Source organism: Hypomesus transpacificus, chromosome 6 (genome assembly GCF_021917145.1).
Source record: "Hypomesus transpacificus isolate Combined female chromosome 6, fHypTra1, whole genome shotgun sequence".
Lineage (NCBI taxonomy): Eukaryota > Metazoa > Chordata > Actinopteri > Osmeriformes > Osmeridae > Hypomesus > Hypomesus transpacificus.
The window spans coordinates 13,481,382-13,500,037 of record NC_061065.1 but is presented as its reverse complement, the minus strand read 5'-3'; the positions used below and the strand labels follow the sequence as shown (position 1 = coordinate 13,500,037).

Here is an 18,656-nt window from a genome sequence, read left to right as displayed (position 1 = left end):
GAAAGTAGAGTCGTTATCACTACAGGACCTATTGGGAATGGAATTCGTGTCATTGTTCAGTGAGGGCAGTAACTACACAGCTGTGGATTTTGAAAGGACTGATATTATTTCTGAAGCATTTGCTTAAGAACCCAAATTAAGGTTCTTGGGTATGAGGAAATCCTCAACCATTCTGCAAATGACTCTCCGCAGTGGAGGAGAGGGAGAGCGCGGGAGAGAGGGGGCGAACCAGTGATGCGGACAGCTGACTGAAACTGCGTCACTCAATAAAGCAAAAAGTGTGGGTAACCCCCGTTCGTACAGTCTGGCTCTCAGTTCATGCCACTAATGATTTCACGCAAGTAGTAGCCTTTAACTATAGTGACAGAAATAAGAAAAATGAGCACAGCCGTGATGAAGATGACTTGGCAAATGAGTCTTGCATTTGTAATGGAGAGATGCACTAAACACTGAATTTCCATGAAATGTAGTGTACAATGCAAATAAAGGCGTTTGAATGCTGTATAATACAAAGGACTAGCACTGTCATGAACCATAAACAAATTGCCTACAAGGCAACAAGATTTTGACTCACCTGATGAAGATTAAAAGGAAAGTCTATCATTCGTTTTATCGTACTAAATGCTATAGAATGTAGGCTAACTCCATTTCCATCAGGATTAGAAACTCGAGGTAGAAAGAGTCGAATTGTATGAACTTGACAGAACATCTTTATCACGAAGATAGAAAAAAGATCAACTTTATTTTATTTTAAATACCTTTAGACTCCTGCGAATTGGTCTTTCGATGAATGTCAAGTCTTGTAGATCCTCTACCTGCCCAAACAGACTCGACTGGTTTAAAGTCATTTTGCTGACGAACATCTGTTTTTTCGTCTCCTTACTGGAAATGCGGTCAAAAGTGTTAAAGCCCTGTTACGACCATGGCTCCAAACTGTGAATGAGTGAGATGAATTCTTTGATTTGGGGAAAGCTGGTCCACCCACGAGACAAGCTTCTTTGATATGTTACAATGCCTTGCAATTAGAAGATGGGTCGCAATGAGATCCCGAACAGTTCCAACCACATCCAAAAAGGCGCACCATCTTCCTTGTTCGAGGGCTTTTTGGTTCAATCAAAAATATATTAGGCAGTTACAGCTATGCCTCATCAAATTAACATGAATATACAGGTCGCCTACAGTCGTTTGATGGTTAAGATGCACTTAATTGCATGACTTCCTTTCCAAGTTTATAGCCCTGTGGCCATAATATCTGTAAGTGCGATGGTGTATCCAACTTCCACTAGCTTCGGGTGATCTTGAAGAACATCCTTTTTAAAAACTTCATAATTCCAGTGACCTGTTTGATGGAAACCTTTCCTTTTCATTAAAGTGCTTCATTGGCAATGGCACTGCGTCTCAAAAATAAGCAGATGAAAAATTGCCTTTAAGATGACTGTGATTATTGGTAGCACTAGCCAAATTAGAGTTGATATTCAAGCAAGTGCAACTGAATCGGCAAGCCTTGCTTGACAGCTAACAAGCGACAGCTAACGTTAGCTAGCAGCTAGCAAGGTTCAAGTTAGCTTGCTAAAGCTAGCTTAGAGTTGAAATGAGTGCACATTATGTTTTTTGGCATGCTACAAGATAATACCATAAGTATATAAAATCAATATCCCTAGTCCAATTCAAAAATAATACAGACTAGGTAATTGTATACGTTCATTTGCTAGAGAAACCTGTCTTGAAAATCTCTCGAACCTGTATTTTCAACACAATCCACGCACACGCACATACACCACGCAAACGCACTGCAGCAACTAAACAGGTTTCCATGGCTACGACATGCTACAGCAGTGCCGAGTTGAAAGCTGTAAGAACGGACGTAATGCACCTTTTTTCGTCACCGATATTAAAAGTTTAATCATTAATTGTTGGGTGAAACAATTTCAATCATGTGGAAAAAAACGACAGAAATGGCATTGTAGCCCGCACAACTTGCGTATGGTGTTGGCCACTCTGTTAGGCGGGTGGGGTCTGTTAAAACCTGCTCTTCAACTTGCATCTAGTCTTGCACAGTTACTTTAGTTAATTAGCCTGACAATAAACCGCCTTACTATGAGCGAGGTGAAGTTAGTTTCATATTCGACATTCGACATTCGTCTCACATTCGGAAGACGCTACTTTGCAGCGCCGAGTTAGGGACCGGGTGAAAATTACCCATACAATTTTGAAAAATGATGACATTTATAATATTTGTATGACTATAAAACCTCAAACAAACAGCAGAGCATTCCAACAATGTCTGGCCTACTTCCAAACCCTTTACTTTTTCAATAAAACATTTAAGAAAATGATAGAAAATCGCTAACCTCTGAAAATAGCATGAAATCATTGATAATCTCAATAACTTTATCAAACTTGTTTAAAAAAATCTCGAATATACACCAGATTATTCTAATAGTGTCTGGCCTACTTCCACACCCTTTACTTTTTCAATAAAACATTTAAAAAAATGATAGAAAATCGCTAATCTCTGAAAATAGCATGAAATCATTGATAATCTCAATATCTTTTCCAAATTTGGGTCAGAAAATCTCAAATACACACCAGATTATTCTAATAGTGTCTGGCCTACTTCCACACCCTTTACTTTTTCAATAAAACATTTTAAAAAATGATAGAAAATCGCTAATCTCTGAAAATAGCATGAAATCCTTGCTAATCTCAATATATTTTCCAAACTTGGGTCAAAAAATCTCGAATATACACCAGATTATTCTAATAGTGTCTGGCCTACTTCCACACCCTTTACTTTTTCAATAAAACATTTAAAAAAATGATAGAAAATCGCTAATCTCTGAAAATAGCATGAAATCCTTGCTAATCTCAATATCTTTTCCAAACTTGGGTCAAAAAATCTCAAATACACACCAGATTATTCTAATAGTGTCTGGCCTACTTCCACACCCTTTACTTTTTCAATAAAACATTTAAAAAAATGATAGAAAATCGCTAATCTCTGAAAATAGCATGAAATCATTTATAATCTCAATAACTTTTTCAAACTTGGGTCAAAAAATCTCGAATATACACCAGATTATTCTAATAGTGTCTGGCCTACTTCCACACCCTTTACTTTTTCAATAAAACATTTTAAAAAATGATAGAAAATCGCTAATCTCTGAAAATAGCATGAAATCATTGATAATCTCAATAACTTTTTCAAACTTGGGTCAAAAAATCTCGAATATACACCAGATTATTCTAATAGTGTCTGGCCTACTTCCACACCCTTTACTTTTTCAATAAAACATTTAAAAAAATGATAGAAAATCGCTAATCTCTGAAAATAGCATGAAATCCTTGCTAATCTCAATATCTTTTCCAAACTTGGGTCAAAAAATCTCAAATACACACCAGATTATTCTAATAGTGTCTGGCCTACTTCCACACCCTTTACTTTTTCAATAAAACATTTTAAAAAATGATAGAAAATCGCTAATCTCTGAAAATAGCATGAAATCCTTGCTAATCTCAATATCTTTTCCAAACTTGGGTCAAAAAATCTCAAATACACACCAGATTATTCTAATAGTGTCTGGCCTACTTCCACACCCTTTACTTTTTCAATAAAACATTTAAAAGAATGATAGAAAATCCCTAATCTCTGAAAATAGCATGAAATCCTTGCTAATCTCAATATCTTTTCCAAACTTGGGTCAAAAAATCTCAAATACACACCAGATTATTCTAATAGTGTCTGGCCTACTTCCACACCCTTTACTTTTTCAATAAAACATTAAAAAAAATGATAGAAAATCACTAATCTCTGAAAATAGCATGAAATCATTGATAATCTCAATAACTTTTTCAAACTTGGGTCAAAAAATCTCGAATATACACCAGATTATTCTAATAGTGTCTGGCCTACTTCCACACCCTTTACTTTTTCAATAAAACATTTAAAAAAATGATAGAAAATCGCTAATCTCTGAAAATAGCATGAAATCCTTGCTAATCTCAATAATATTTCCAGACTTGCGTCAAAAAATCTCAAATATACACCAGATTATTCTAATAGTGTCTGGCCTACTTCCACACCCTTTACTTTTTCAATAATGTTTTTAAAAAAATGATAGAAAATCGCTAATCTCTGAAAATAGCATGAAATCATTGATAATCTCAATAACCTTTTCAAACTTGTTTAAAAAAATCTCTAATATACACCTGTTTATTCTAATAGTGTCTGGCCTACTTCCACACCCTTTACCTTTTCAATAATGTGTTTTAAAAAATGATATAAAATCGCTAAACTCTGAAAATAGCATGAAATCCTTGCAAATCTCAATACATTTTCCAGACTTGTTGAGAAAAATCTCAAATACACACCAGATTATTCTAATAGTGTCTGGCATACTTCCACACCCTTTACTTTTTCAATAATGTGTTTTAAAAATGATAGAAAATCGCTAAACTCTGAAAATAGCATGAAATCCCTCTGAAATTTTATAGAAGACGAGTCATCATGTCATACAGGAAGACAGGATCACAATCCACCACAACGGATCAATTGACAGTCTCAGCTGTCAAGTCTTAGGTAAAACACTTTATATATAAGGAATATTTTGAATCCAGTCGATACTGACCTGACTGAGAGAGAGAGAGAGAGAGAGAGAGACAGACAGACAGACAGACACACAGACACACAGACAGAGAGCGCGAATTAGAGAGAGAGGTATGTGTAAGATTACTCTGATGTAACCCCTTGACACACCCCATCACTTTGAGTGTCTGCCTGTCAGAAAAATTGAAGATGTATCTTTTTTTAGTCTGTATAAAATGATACTGTGTTCAGCATTCCTTGTGTGGAAAGAGAGGCCTACTCCCAAACCTGGAATAGATGGAGACGCAAACTCTGGTGACCATTTGCTTGACACCTATATGGTCAACTAGGGTTGATGACGCAAACACTCACACACACGCGCGCAAGGTCTATGCAAGGGAGCCAATGAAAGAAGAGTTATGAAGAAATTGGGATTTCCTATGTGCTTACATTATTCACTTATCAATAGAACTAGTCATTGGATACTAGTTAGTAAGTTCTCATGTAAACTTGCTATTAATAAGAGTAGATTGTGTCTATGTGTCAGGATTAATAGATGTTTGGGGTCAGGAGAAAGTACTGGCTAAACGTTCCTTGTCATGACTACAATTAGAGCTCCATATGAACTCTCTAGTCTGAGAGTTGTCATGGTGTTCGGAGCAGTGAATCTCTTTCTCTGAGACTGTCGTAACGTCAATACTGTCTGACTGTCACAATCTATGTTTACATTCTTGTGCCCTATAAAAGATGGTCCTCCGGCTTTCAGAGCTGAGAGAGACATGATTGAGACCTAAGCCTGGTGTTGTGTTGTCATTTATTGTCAGAGATCTGGTTCTTTGTTTGGCAAAACTCATTGCCACAACTTGTGCCACTGTGTTTAAATGCACGCTTAAGATAAAAAAGAAACAGGCAATGAAAATAAGCAAAGGCTGTAATCATAATATATATGGGGTTCCATAAAAGTTATTGATTGAGATTAGTGAAGATTTCATGCTATTTTCAGAGATTAGCGATTTATTTTCTATCATTTTTGATATATCATGTTTTATTGAAAAAGTAAAGGGTGTGGAAGTAGGACAGACACTATTAGAATAATCTGGTGTATATTAGAGATTTTTTGACCCAAGTCTGGAAAAGATATTGAGATTATCAACGATTTCATGCTATTTTCAGTGATTAGCGATTTTCTATCATTTTTTAAAATGTTTTATTGAAAAAGTAAAAGGTGTGGAAGTAGGCTAGACACTATTAGAATAATTTGGTGTGTATTTGAGATTTTTTGACCCAAGTTTGGAAAAGATATTGAGATTATCAATGATTTCATGCTATTTTCAGAGATTAGCGATTTACTATCATTTATTTTAAAACATTATTGTAAAAGTAAAAGGTGTGGAAGTAGGCAAGACACTATTAGAATAATATGGTGTATATTTGAGATTTTTTGACCCAAGTCTGGAAAAGATATTGAGATTAGCAAGGATTTCATGCTATTTTCAGAGATTAGCGATTTTCTATCATTTTTTAAAATGTTTTATTGAAAAAGTAAAGGGTGTGGAAGTAGGCCAGACTTTATTAGAATAATCCGGTGTGTATTTGAGATTTTTTGACCCAAGTTTGGAAAAGATATTGAGATTAGCAAGGATTTCATGCTATTTTCAGAGATTAGCGATTTTCTATCATTTTTTAAAATGTTTTATTGAAAAAGTAAAGGTTGTGGAAGTAGGCCAGACACTATTAGAATAATCTGGTGTATATTCGAGATTTTTTGACCCAAGTTTGAAAAGGTTATTGAGATTATCAATGATTTCATGCTATTTTCAGAGATTAGCGATTTTCTATCATTTTTTTAAATGTTTTATTGAAAAAGTAAAGGGTGTGGAAGTCGGCCAGACACTATTAGAATAATCTGGTGTATATTCGAGATTTTTTGACCCAAGTTTGAAAAAGTTATTGAGATTATCAATGATTTCATGCTATTTTCAGAGATTAGCGATTTTCTATCATTTTTTTAAATGTTTTATTGAAAAAGTAAAGGGTGTGGAAGTAGGCCAGACACTATTAGAATAATCTGGTGTGTATTTGAGATTTTTTGACCCAAGTTTGGAAAAGATATTGAGATTATCAAGGATTTCATGCTATTTTCAGAGATTAGCGATTTACTATCATTTATTTTAAAACATTATTGTAAAAGTAAAAGGTGTGGAAGTAGGCAAGACACTATTAGAATAATATGGTGTATATTTGAGATTTTTTGACCCAAGTCTGGAAAAGATATTGAGATTAGCAAGGATTTCATGCTATTTTCAGAGATTAGCGATTTTCTATCATTTTTTAAAATGTTTTATTGAAAAAGTAAAGGGTGTGGAAGTAGGCCAGACACTATTAGAATAATCTGGTGTATATTCGAGATTTTTTGACCCAAGTTTGAAAAGGTTATTGAGATTATCAATGATTTCATGCTATTTTCAGAGATTAGCGATTTTCTATCATTTTTTTAAATGTTTTATTGAAAAAGTAAAGGGTGTGGAAGTAGGCCAGACACTATTAGAATAATATGGTGTATATTCGAGATTTTTTGACCCAAGTTTGAAAAAGTTATTGAGATTATCAATGATTTCATGCTATTTTCAGAGATGAGCGATTTTTTATCATTTTTTTAAATGTTTTATTGAAAAAGTAAAGGGTGTGGAAGTAGGCCAGACACTATTAGAATAATCTGGTGTGTATTTGAGATTTTTTGACCCAAGTTTGGAAAAGATATTGAGATTATCAATGATTTCATGCTATTTTCAGAGATTAGCGATTTTCTATCATTTTTTTAAATGTTTTATTGAAAAAGTAAAGGGTGTGGAAGTAGGCCAGACACTATTAGAATAATCTGGTGTATATTCGAGATTTTTTGACCCAAGTTTGAAAAAGTTATTGAGATTATCAATGATTTCATGCTATTTTCAGAGATTAGCGATTTTCTATCATTTTTTTAAATGTTTTATTGAAAAAGTAAAGGGTGTGGAAGTAGGCCAGACACTATTAGAATAATCTGGTGTATATTCGAGATTTTTTGACCCAAGTTTGAAAAAGTTATTGAGATTATCAATGATTTCATGCTATTTTCAGAGATTACCGATTTTCTATCATTTTTTTAAATGTTTTATTGAAAAAGTAAAGGGTGTGGAAGTAGGCCAGACACTATTAGAATAATATGGTGTATATTCGAGATTTATTTACCCAAGTTTGAAAAAGTTATTGAGATTATCAATGATTTCATGCTATTTTCAGAGATTAGCGATTTTCTATCATTTTTTTAAATGTTTTATTAAAAAAGTAAAGGGTTTGGAAGTAGGCCAGACATTTTTGGAATGATCTGCTGTTTGTTTGAGGTTTTATAGTCATACAAATATTATAAATGTCATCATTTTTCAAAATTGTATGGGTAATTTTCACCCGGTCCCTAACTCGGCGCTGCAAAGTAGCGTCTTCCGAATGTGAGACGAATGTCGAATGTCGAATATGAAACTAACTTCACCTCGGTCTTACTATGCTACCTGTCAAATCTTATCAACTATTTTTTCAAATGCTTCTAGATGCCATGAAATATTTAACTACTATAACTAAATTGCTAAATACAAAAAAAACTCGCTCAGTCAGTTTTTCACAATATCAATGCCAGTGTACCTCCAAAAACGTCAACACTTTGTTGTTATGAGATTAAACATCAATGGTAAACACAAATCCACCTGAGCAGCTGAGTGGTTTTACCCTAGTCTGTAGGCCTAATCTTAAACATTTTTAATACTGCCCAAATGAATAACATTTAAGAGAATGCCCAGTCCTTCAACAGTGAAATTAATTATTAGTGCCACATATTGTGTTCTGAAATCTTTTGTCTAATGTTGACAACACTACCACCTGGTGACTGCTGGGTAACAGAATACTGATGCATAAACTTAAAGGGCAATTAAACATCTTAGCATTTTTTCTACTGATGGACTAATTTTCCTTTTACAAAATGAATGTTACCAAATGTAACTTAAAAAAAAACGGTTTAACTCCGACAAGTTTAAAGATGCATGTATTTCCAAACCCAATATCAGGCCAGAACACTTTCCCTTTGAGGTTTTCCAGGTCAATGTCAAAAACGTTTTATTTGGAACAAATACATTATATGAAAAGAAAATTGAACACTGTAGAGCCCTTACTCGGAAACTTCAAAAGAAGACCGTCTCTCCTCACCCCTCCTCATCTGAATTCACTTCCATCTCAAGTTAAAGGAGTAACAAGGTCATCATTTTTTGAGCCACTAAGAATCCCTCCAGAAATAAATGTGCAACTAACATTTCTGTGTTTTGCTTTTAGAGCTAATCATCAGAGCTGGTCAGACACACACAAATCAAAAGAATAGCCAATACTAATTCTATAACTATTTTGGGGATCTCAAAAAAGGTTATACAGTAGGTAGGTCATTTTCTGTACTTCAAAATACATTAATTGTTAAAATTAGTAAATCTTATCAGTATCATTATTAACAATTGAGGACACACTCCCAAATGTATAATATTGACGTGGGTTTGAGATGGATTTGTTGACTGTGGGTTACTTGTGTATGCCATTACTGTGTTACTGTGTGATCATTTCAGGGTCATTGGTGGCAGATAGTTAAGATGTGTTCTAGTGTATTTTTACCCCTGGCATTAAGTTAATGTTACGTACTGTATCTGTTTATAAATAAAAATTCATAGCAGAATGAAGAAACATTGTGAGGCGTGTAAAGTTTGGAGTACATGTATAGCATTGTATTCCTGTAATGTATACAATTCTAGACTCAAAGATCTGCCCTCTGGCTTCGTTAATATTTCAAATAGGATTCATGAATTCAAACCTTCTTCCCAGTAGCCCTTTTCCAGATTTCGATTTGCAGTCTGATCATTATCAAATCAGTTCCTTTTTATTTACCTTCTTATCAGTTGATATCAAGCAGTATTGAATGCATTGAACTGTGGCTCACACAGTTACATCATGACTGGCAGCTCAGAAAACTTTCTGGCATAAGATGATCACATCTCTTCCAGTAATATGTCAGATGAGGACCTGACACAGTTGGCCGTAGAGGAGAGTTTGGCACAAGTCCAGAGAACTGGGATTCTGGGAGCCTCCACATCCGCTGGTCTTACAACCTGGCAGGGTTTCCCTGCACACAACATTATTTCTGCCACTCCCAACAATGTCGACCCTCAAGCCAACTCGTCAACATTTAACATGTCAACATTTAACCCCCCTTACTCACACAGGTAATGCTGCATGAGAGAGCCATTTTGTTACATCATCCTTATGGGTCCTATATTTGTGAACATTAAATTATTCTGTAATTTTGACATTTTCAATATATTATAGATGCATATTGGATATTCCATTTGAAATACTTTTTCTTCTATTTACACAGAAAATGTACTAAAACCAAAGGATAAAAAGGCTGAAATGGGTAGCTAAGCATTGTTATTTTGTTATAAATGTTTTTAAAGGTCACTTTCTGTTGTTGCCATCGGTAGTCACTTGCCCTACTTTGCCAATCGCAAGGTTTATTTCTTACTTGGAATTTGGCTGGCATGGAAACACAGTACACTTACTGACAACAGACACCCTGTGGGATTCTACATCAACAGCTTAATCATATGAGGCCATTGGACTCCTGTGACAGCTGTTTGTGCACAGTCAAAGTATATCGAAGTACGCAGCCTGAATAGCACATGCCAGTGAAGGGGAAAACAAAATTCTTATGTAGTCCAAATCATAGGTCATATCCTTACATGATCCCATGGCACCGTGTCATTTTTGATAGCAGTAGTACTGTAGTATTCAGCCCAATATTACTGTAGGAACATTCACAGTCTATTTGGTTCCATTTGAAATACTTTCTGCTTGGCTGTTTTCCACTTTCTGAATCATTGGTATTCAACTGAGAGTGCATGGCATACACTTCCATCCCCACCCAATGTAACATCAAATATTTTCTTGTTTGAAGGTTGCATGGATTTGACAAATGCGATTTGACATGTCACTACGACCTGAAATGAAGTATTGCATTGTAAGAGGAAGTATTTTTATACATGTTTCAGTGTTGCACTGCGCAGGGACATCAATGGGAAGCGAGCTATTCAATGTCAAAGCTTAAACGGCCTCATGCTATTCTCAGTGGATCTGGTGATGTAGGTATCCCTCACTGTATACGCCTAACACATAGCTATCTATACTTGCTGTCCTATCACAATTTCACATGTTTTACCTGACCACAATATCACGGGAACATTGTGTTATAAACGTTTTCTACATTTCCATGTAAAGATGAGGATCCAATGTTGGCAGCTGTCTTGAATGGTGATGCAACTGCTTTAAAAGCTATTTTACAGACTCCTAAGAGATGTCTGACAACACCAAACAATGAAAGTTGGACCATACTGCATGAAGCTGCCTGCCTACTCTGGCCATGCAGAATGCCTGAATATTCTACTAGCAGGTACACTTGAGGATACCAATTTCCCCCAAAATCTTTACCCCTCTGTTGCCAACAATAGCTAATATAGCCCATGAGTAGACCCTGAAGATAATTACTTCATAAAACATGCAGCCCTCTTGCACCACTGTCCCGTTTACATCAACATAAAACACCTTTCAAGCTTTTCAAAACCAATGCAGTGGAATTATAATGAGAGTCATTCTAAAATTCATAATTCATTCTCACTTTGTATCGGTGTCTGGTTTTGCTTTTTAAAGAAACACGTGAAGTTAAAATCACCTACCAGACGTTGAGAGGGGAGACTCCTCTCCTATTGGCTGTTGCCAGGAACACATTGGACTGTGTTCAATGTCTCCTGGAGAAGGGAGCTGATCCAAACTCCCCAAACAAAGAAAAAGAAACACCACTTGCCAACCTTGGTAAAGAGTCTAATCTGAAGAATAATCATCTACACAGGGTTTTATGGGGCAGTGTTTAATCACCATACAAATACAAAAGCTGCATCAAAAGTCTATATTCAGTTCCTCAACATCTGGATCTACCACTAGCACCTGCTTATTTTGAAAGGGGATGGACACATTTGTAATGCCACGCGATCCATTACTCTCTGAACCCATCACTGCTTTTGTTTGCTCCAAGCCTGCGAGGGAGGTCATGTGGAAATGGTGAAGCTGCCCCTGAGGTATGGGGCTGATGTCAACAACACGTGTATCTACGGTTGGACGGCCCTGCATCATTTTACATTGGAGGTGTGTGAGATGCTGGTGGCGGCCGGGGCGAGGATCAGCCTGGCGAACCTCAACGGGATCACTCCCCTCTTCCTCGCAGCTTAGGGCGGCCAATTGGACGCCCTCTTCGATTTCTCATCAAGAGTGGTAGGTTCCACAAAGATCCCAGATACACACACGGGGATTCTGACGCGGGGCAGTTTGTAGATGTGGAGTAAGTGTAAGAAGACAAGTCACAACACGAGTAACATGTATGTACACTCCTGATGTGAACATGGCCAAGAAAGGTGGAAGGAAGCAGACACTTTAAATACATCACACATGTATTGTTCATATAGAAATGGTTCCCTTTTGATCCTATTCTGCATGGTCCCTTGCTGTAGGTGCTGATATAAACACTGCGGTAAGTGACGGGACGACAGCCCTTTATGAAGCATGTAGGAGCGGCCATGAGAAGGTTGTTCAGCTCCTGCTCTCCCAGAATGCAGACCCCAACAAACCTGGCAGGGAGGGACTCCTGCCTCTTCATATAGCTGCTCATGAGGGACACAATGGGTATGCATAATATAAGATGTGATCTAGTCACACATGTAGTCTAATCGTCTAGTGTGCAAACACCATAATGAATGGACCGCTTTTGAGTGTGAGGCGTGCACCATGATAAAAAATAAAAACAAAATAGGTTTACAATGTGACCGAAGCTTTGCAGCATGAATATTATTTTGTTTTTCATGTCATCCAGAGTCGTGTCCATGCTGATCCCAGTCACCAGCAGGATATGGGTTGGTCTCAGCGGCATCAGTCCCCTTCACTTGGCCGCCAAACACAACAAGACGACGCCCTGGAGATCCTGATCGAGGCCGGCTTCGACACCGACTCCCTGCTGTCGGCTGAAAACTCGAAGACCGGCGCTTGACGGGCTCTACTTCGCCGTCGCCAACAACAACGTAGATGCAGCCACCATGCTCCTGGAGGCTGGCGCCGACCCTAACCTCGACACCTTTAACCCTTAGATCTATGAGCAGGTGGGGGTGCACCGGCTGAAGGACCTGCCCACTCTCCCTCTCCCTGGACGCCTGATGAAATACCTGCTGCACCATGAACGCCAGAATGTCTTTTAAACACATTAAGTGTTAACTACTGGTTTACTGTGTAAATGCTGCATGTTGTACAGTAACTGATAGCTCTAAATATATTTAGTTGGAAGTCTAATTATGGCACCAGTAACCACTTCATCACATACATATGTAGAAGAAATGTCAGAACATTTTGAACATGAGCTATCTAAGTGCCCCTTGAAGGTATAAGAACGATATGACACAGTGCAATTGGTAGAAAAGTGGATACATCCAAATTTACGTAATTTAAACAGAGATTTTGGAACCACCTTGAGTGTTCTGTTGGTGTCCACCAAGAGACTGGCATCACAGGGTACATTGGGGTCATCTTGTAGATTGAAACAGATACAAACATACGTCTTAAAATAGAGAGAAAGGAAATGTGAGCTTTAAATGACCCATGATTACTATGTAATGTTTGTGTTATGGAATTCAGTGCTTTTATACATGGTACTTCCAAAGTTAAACATTTGGTTTTATCTGCAGGACTGACGTAAGTTTAGTCATGCAAATTGGTCTTTGACAGTATACGTAAAAGGGTGCACATTTCCTACATTCAGAATGTGTTGTTTTTGTTGTTGTGCAATTTTTGTTTTGCTACTTTTCTGTCAAACTTTTACATCTACTTTGGCATCTAATAAAACATTTTTTACAAAAGTTTTACAAATGAACAACTGTCTTCCCCCGTAGTCTCGTTACATCGCTGTACCGAAACACATAACCATGACCAGCAGCAGCTGACAGGGAGTTCCCATCTGGCACCAGAGATTTATTATTTCTCTCACTCGGAAAATTGGAAGGATCAGCATCTTCTATCTTATGCCCGACGAAGGATGTTCCTTTCACCAAGCGTGACACAAGCAAAACTAGGTAGGTGAAATCAAACCCCTTTGAAAGATGACATATTCAGTGGAACTGCTGCTTTCCTTCACTCAACAGAAAGAGCACGCACGGTCAAGGACGTTTTAAATCTTTCATTACCTCACACCTCTACAAGGATTGTATTCTACTCATGCCAAGGTTGTTTGACTGCACATGAGGAGAACATGTGAGTACGTAATACGTATTCTATTCCTTGTGGATAAATCTGCTGCTGTTGGACTTTGAGGTTTTCTTAAAAAGTGTTACAATCTTATTCCAACAAAATACTGAAAATGTCTTTGAAAGTATAATAAATGTTAAATGTTTTCCAACACAAAATTACGACACTTTTGTGTAGTAAACATAAAACGTACTATTGTTAAGGAAATTCATACTTAACACTGTAAACAATTAGGGACTGTCAATCACAGGCTTATAGTTAATATCCTGTATTCATATACTGTATAGAGTACATTTCCCGGACTTTCTGTTAAAACAGCTGTATGCATAAATATGTACTTCCACTTCGGAAAGTCATGTTCAGTAAAAATGTGTGCATGGATTTAAATGAAAGAAACGATTCTAATCATAACAAAAGCCCATTAAAATGTCTTTCTAAAACCTACGAACTCCGTATCTATGTATTTTCTCATGGCTTATCCTGCTAACATTTAAGTTCAGTCAATAAAATGTGTAATTTTTTTCCTTTCATCCCACAGTTCACATGCAAGTAACAGTGAAATATGTATTTTGCTCAATCCAGATCTATCATGGCTGTAGCCGGAATGTACATACAGGACCGGGCAGGCCTCACAGCAAACCTCAACGACTACAGTCTCTACAGCGATCTATCTGATGATGAGCTGATGCAGCTGGCTATTGAACGCAGCCTCACTGAAAATCACATTTTGACCAGTGCTGACCAGAGGCAACCCGCTGTCCAGAATCAGCCAAACCGTTGTGTTCGACTAAACAGTGAAACGAAATACAGTTACTACTTTGATACGAACAGGCCACCACCAGATTATGAACCAGAAAACAATGTGATGTTAACCCCATCGTCTGCAAACCCCAGCCCATCACTTCCTCTGTAAGTGTTTCAACATTATCCCTCGACAGACAGAAAATAAGTGTTTTAGTGCATCTTGTTGTAAGCATGGGGGGCAGTTGTGTTGTGCATGACTCATCACACTATATCATTCACACAGGGAACCTTGACACACAGGTCACCATTCATATCTACTGTAAATTAAGACAACGAATAATGAAATGATAACTAACTAGTGTTATATTTGTAATCATCATAAAACATTTTAAATAAAATGGGGTTAGGGTTTATAGGTTCTGTCAATCACCTGAAATGTTACTTTCCTTCATCTTTCCCCAACCTGTAGAGACTACAGTCCTCTTATGTCACTGATCAAACATGGACAGATGAAGACTCTGAAAGAGATAACAATAAGCAACCCCGGTGTTTTCATCAAACCATTCACTGACGGTTGGGTTGCACTTCACGAGGCTGCCTATTATGGTCAAGAGGAATGTCTCAATCTCTTTTTAGATGGTAAAGTTGAAAGAAGAGCGATATTTTGAACACACACACTGTTGTCAGGGCAATATTTTTTTTCCAATCCAATTTCATTGTGAATCATTCAATAAAGGCTCATTACAGTACACTTATTGGACATTCCACTGAAACTGAAATGAAAATGAGTTACAAATACATGGAAATGATTCATATCATTGACGTGAATCATCTCGTCAACTGAAGAATGTGCCACATCCTGTGGGATGTCCCACATTCTCAAGAGAACCCTTCAATCATGGTTTCTGCAGTCAATCCTGAGGTGGTGAACCAGCGCAGTCTGACTGGACAGACGCCCCTTTACCTGGCCTGTTCTTCTACCCACATGGCCTGCGTCAGGTGCCTTCTGCTGCGAGGAGCCGATCCAAACATCCCCAACATGCAGCGTGAAACTCCCCTCTACAGAGGTATTTGGACCTGCTCTTTCACTGACCGCAATGACTCGGGTGATTTAATGTACTTCTGGTAAGGTTCTGTCCTCTCCCAAAGTACAGTCATCATGTTTGTGGGCTTTTGCCTTTTTAGACCTTACTTATTCTCAATATTTCAAAACATGTAACTGTTTGAATGTTGATGCTCAATTTTTAGCATGTGCGAACGCAAGTGAGAAGATTGTGGAGATCCTTCTCAGTTTCGGGGCCACGGTGAACAAGGGAGTTCAGTATGAACAAACACCTCTTCATGAGGCGGCCAGGTTGGGCCATCAGAAGATATGTAGGAAGCTGCTGAAGGCTGGTGCCAAGATTGATGGATCTGATGTGAACGGGATCAAACCTTTCTTTACTGCAGCCCAGAATGGCCAAACGGACATCTTAACCTTTCTGATAGAAAATGGTGAGTGCTACACAGATTTACACATAATATATATACACAATCTCAATACAATTTCAATTATTTATCGACAGTATTTTGGAACCAAGTAACTATCTGTTGGATATATTGACTACAGATGTGATTTGCAGCAACATTGGAGTCTGTCCAGGGTTTACAAAGTCAATCTAGTATTCCCATCCCAGGGATGTCACAACCGATCTTATATACTTATCTTTACAAATAATACATACATAAATGAGAAAGAATGTTTATGTATCATATAGATATGGCATCTGTAGAAAGCATACCGTACAGTGTATCTGCATTCTTGTGTACAGTATGTGTTCCTATGAAAGGTGCTGACAAGAACTCCCAGGCAAACGATGGGGCCACAGCCCTTTACGAAGCTTCAAAGAATGGTTGTGAGGAAACTGTGAAGCTGCTTCTGGGTCTGAGAGCCGATGCAAATAAAGAAACCAAGTCTGGCATTTTGCCCATTCACATCGCTACCCGGAGAGGACGTCCAAGGTGGGTAGTCATTGAGGCGTTTCCTTCAGTCATGGCCGTCAATCATTGCACAAGGTGATAATCCTGGTGGACTGTTTTGACTGTAAAGTGACTCTCTTGGCATAAAATATGTGTATCTTTTCTCTAGTATCGTGCAAATGCTGATCTGTGCCACGGCCATGACCAAAGTTAAGGAATGTGGCATTAGCCCCCTGCACATCGCAGCCGAATACAACCAGGACGACATGCTGGAGATGCTGATAGAGGCTGACTTTGACGTGAACTTTCAGTTGTCGGTGGATCAGTCCAAGATGTATCAGGACAGGCGCACGACAGCCCTTTATTTCTCAGTCTACAACTGCAACGTAGAGGCGGCCACCATGCTTCTGGAGGCGGGAGCTAACCCAAACCTGGACACGGTCAACCCGCTTTTCGTTGCGGTTCGGCAGGGTCCCATCGAACTGTTTCATCTACTGGTGGAGCACGGCGCTAACGTCAATGCACACAACCCCACTCAACCGTCCACTTTCCCCTTCGTGTTGGTGTTCTGTATGAAGTACCTGTCGATACTCAAGTATTTGTTGACCAGTGGCTGTGATGCCGTATCCTGCTTCGACTGCATGTATGGGAGCAGGCCACACCCGCCAGTTCAAGTAACGCAGAGCGTCTATGACAGCCACAGCACCAATGGGTCGCCTAAACGTTATTTCCAGGTAGGTTGATTTGTGACAATCTACTGCAAGTGCTAGATGTCGGTCGGAGGGTCAAATGGTTTTCGTTGGATTTTGATTGAAATCCCCGATTCACAGTTCTGCGATGCCATCTCTGAGCCGTCTGTGCACCCCTGGACGAAAGAAGTCCTATCTATCCTCCTGGATTATGTGGGTCATGTACAACTGTGCTCCCGACTGCAGGAGCATCTCGATAGTTGCGGTGACTGGTCTGATGTTAAGGACAAAACAAGTAAGTGTTGAAGCATCATGGCATCACTGCTAAAGTGGTACTTTTAATACATGGTTGTTCTAACACTTATCTGAAGAATACACATATATGTATGTATTTTGTGTCTGATTAATATTAGGGGAATTTATAGCTTTGTGGTTAGAGGTTTAATTGCTGATCAAAAGGTCAAAGGTTCAAATCCCCCATGTGCTGTGCGTTGCCTTGGAGAACAGCATCTGCTAAATACAAATTCCAGATGATTTAATCAAGTCAAGTGGTGTCAAAATATTTGATCTCTTTAGCTTTCTTGTGCATATTATACCTGTCATGAATTACAAGTCCAACAATGTCTGTGTGTACTTCCAGTGTCACCACGTCCATTGATGCACCTTTCTAGGATGATGATTCGACAGTTAATGGGAGCCCAAAGACTGAAGCACATCAACTCTTTGCCTCTTCCAAAAAGTCTAATCAAGTTTCTTAACTATGACATAAAAAATCATTAGATCTTTCATATGATGTGGTTAAATAACACATCATATCTATATCAACAGACAAAAGCCAACAATAGTTTGTGCACATCTACATGTCTGACTTTGATAAAAAAACAAATTGTGAGTTTATATTTTGAAATGATTGTGTAAGACTGAGCAAATGTACTTTTAAGCAAATATGTTTTTAAAGACTTTATAAAGTGTTGCTAAATAGTAAAAGTGACACTACATTATTAATTGGTGGAACATACTGTATACCGTTAGATAAGATGATGTCTTACGTAATGTCTAATGGTCCAGGAACATGCTCAAAATCTTGCAGTAACAATTTTTGGAATACCAACAGAATTGTCATTTTAAACTTCTTTAATGATTGTATCAAACTACACAAATAACTTAAACATAATTCAACCACACAAATAACTTTATGGTGTTTTTTACATTTTTGCATTTGTAAATAAAGCTTTGGGTATCTTGGGGGGCTTTTTTCCAAGAAGAAAACACATTTCAGC

At 37.8% G+C, this 18,656-nt stretch overlaps 2 protein-coding genes across 6 annotated transcripts in view; one reads left to right on the top strand and one right to left on the bottom strand.

The window, feature by feature from the left end:
* ppp4r4 (protein phosphatase 4, regulatory subunit 4) overlaps window positions 1-18,656 on the bottom strand; it is a 47,112-nt gene that overhangs the window by 27,004 nt on the left and 1,452 nt on the right. For 3 of the 4 annotated variants that reach the window (XM_047021833.1, XM_047021834.1, XM_047021826.1), the window contains exon 1: window positions 759-2,138. The exons of the other annotated variant lie outside the window; for it this stretch is intronic. In XM_047021833.1, coding sequence (XP_046877789.1) covers window positions 759-863 — 105 coding nt within the window. In that variant the 5' untranslated portion in view covers window positions 864-2,138. Of the gene's footprint in view, window positions 1-758; window positions 2,139-18,656 lie in introns of those variants that run through there. 4 annotated transcript variants of the gene reach the window in all.
* Window positions 13,679-18,564, top strand: LOC124468850 (ankyrin repeat and SOCS box protein 2-like). 2 transcript variants are annotated; one of them, XM_047021839.1, is made up of 10 exons: window positions 13,692-13,812; window positions 13,882-13,990; window positions 14,567-14,893; window positions 15,198-15,367; window positions 15,640-15,795; window positions 15,977-16,222; window positions 16,558-16,729; window positions 16,857-17,421; window positions 17,518-17,671; window positions 18,017-18,564. In XM_047021839.1, the coding sequence occupies exons 1-10, from the start codon at window positions 13,776-13,778 to the stop codon at window positions 18,154-18,156; spliced, it is 2,076 nt and encodes a 691-aa protein (XP_046877795.1). In that variant the 5' UTR covers window positions 13,692-13,775; the 3' UTR covers window positions 18,157-18,564. The 2 variants fall into 2 exon arrangements, with proteins under 2 accessions (XP_046877796.1, XP_046877795.1); XM_047021840.1 differs by having other exon boundaries at window positions 13,679-13,994.

Excerpts from the sequence above, each read along its gene's own strand:
- LOC124468850 (XM_047021839.1), top strand. The coding sequence starts at position 13,776 with ATGTTCCTTTCACCAAGCGTGACACAAGCAAAACTAG. Across the intron at positions 15,796-15,976 it reads TGAAACTCCCCTCTACAGAG|CATGTGCGAACGCAAGTGAG; the intron begins GTATTTGGACCT and ends CTCAATTTTTAG. Across the intron at positions 17,672-18,016 it reads TGATGTTAAGGACAAAACAA|TGTCACCACGTCCATTGATG; the intron begins GTAAGTGTTGAA and ends GTGTACTTCCAG.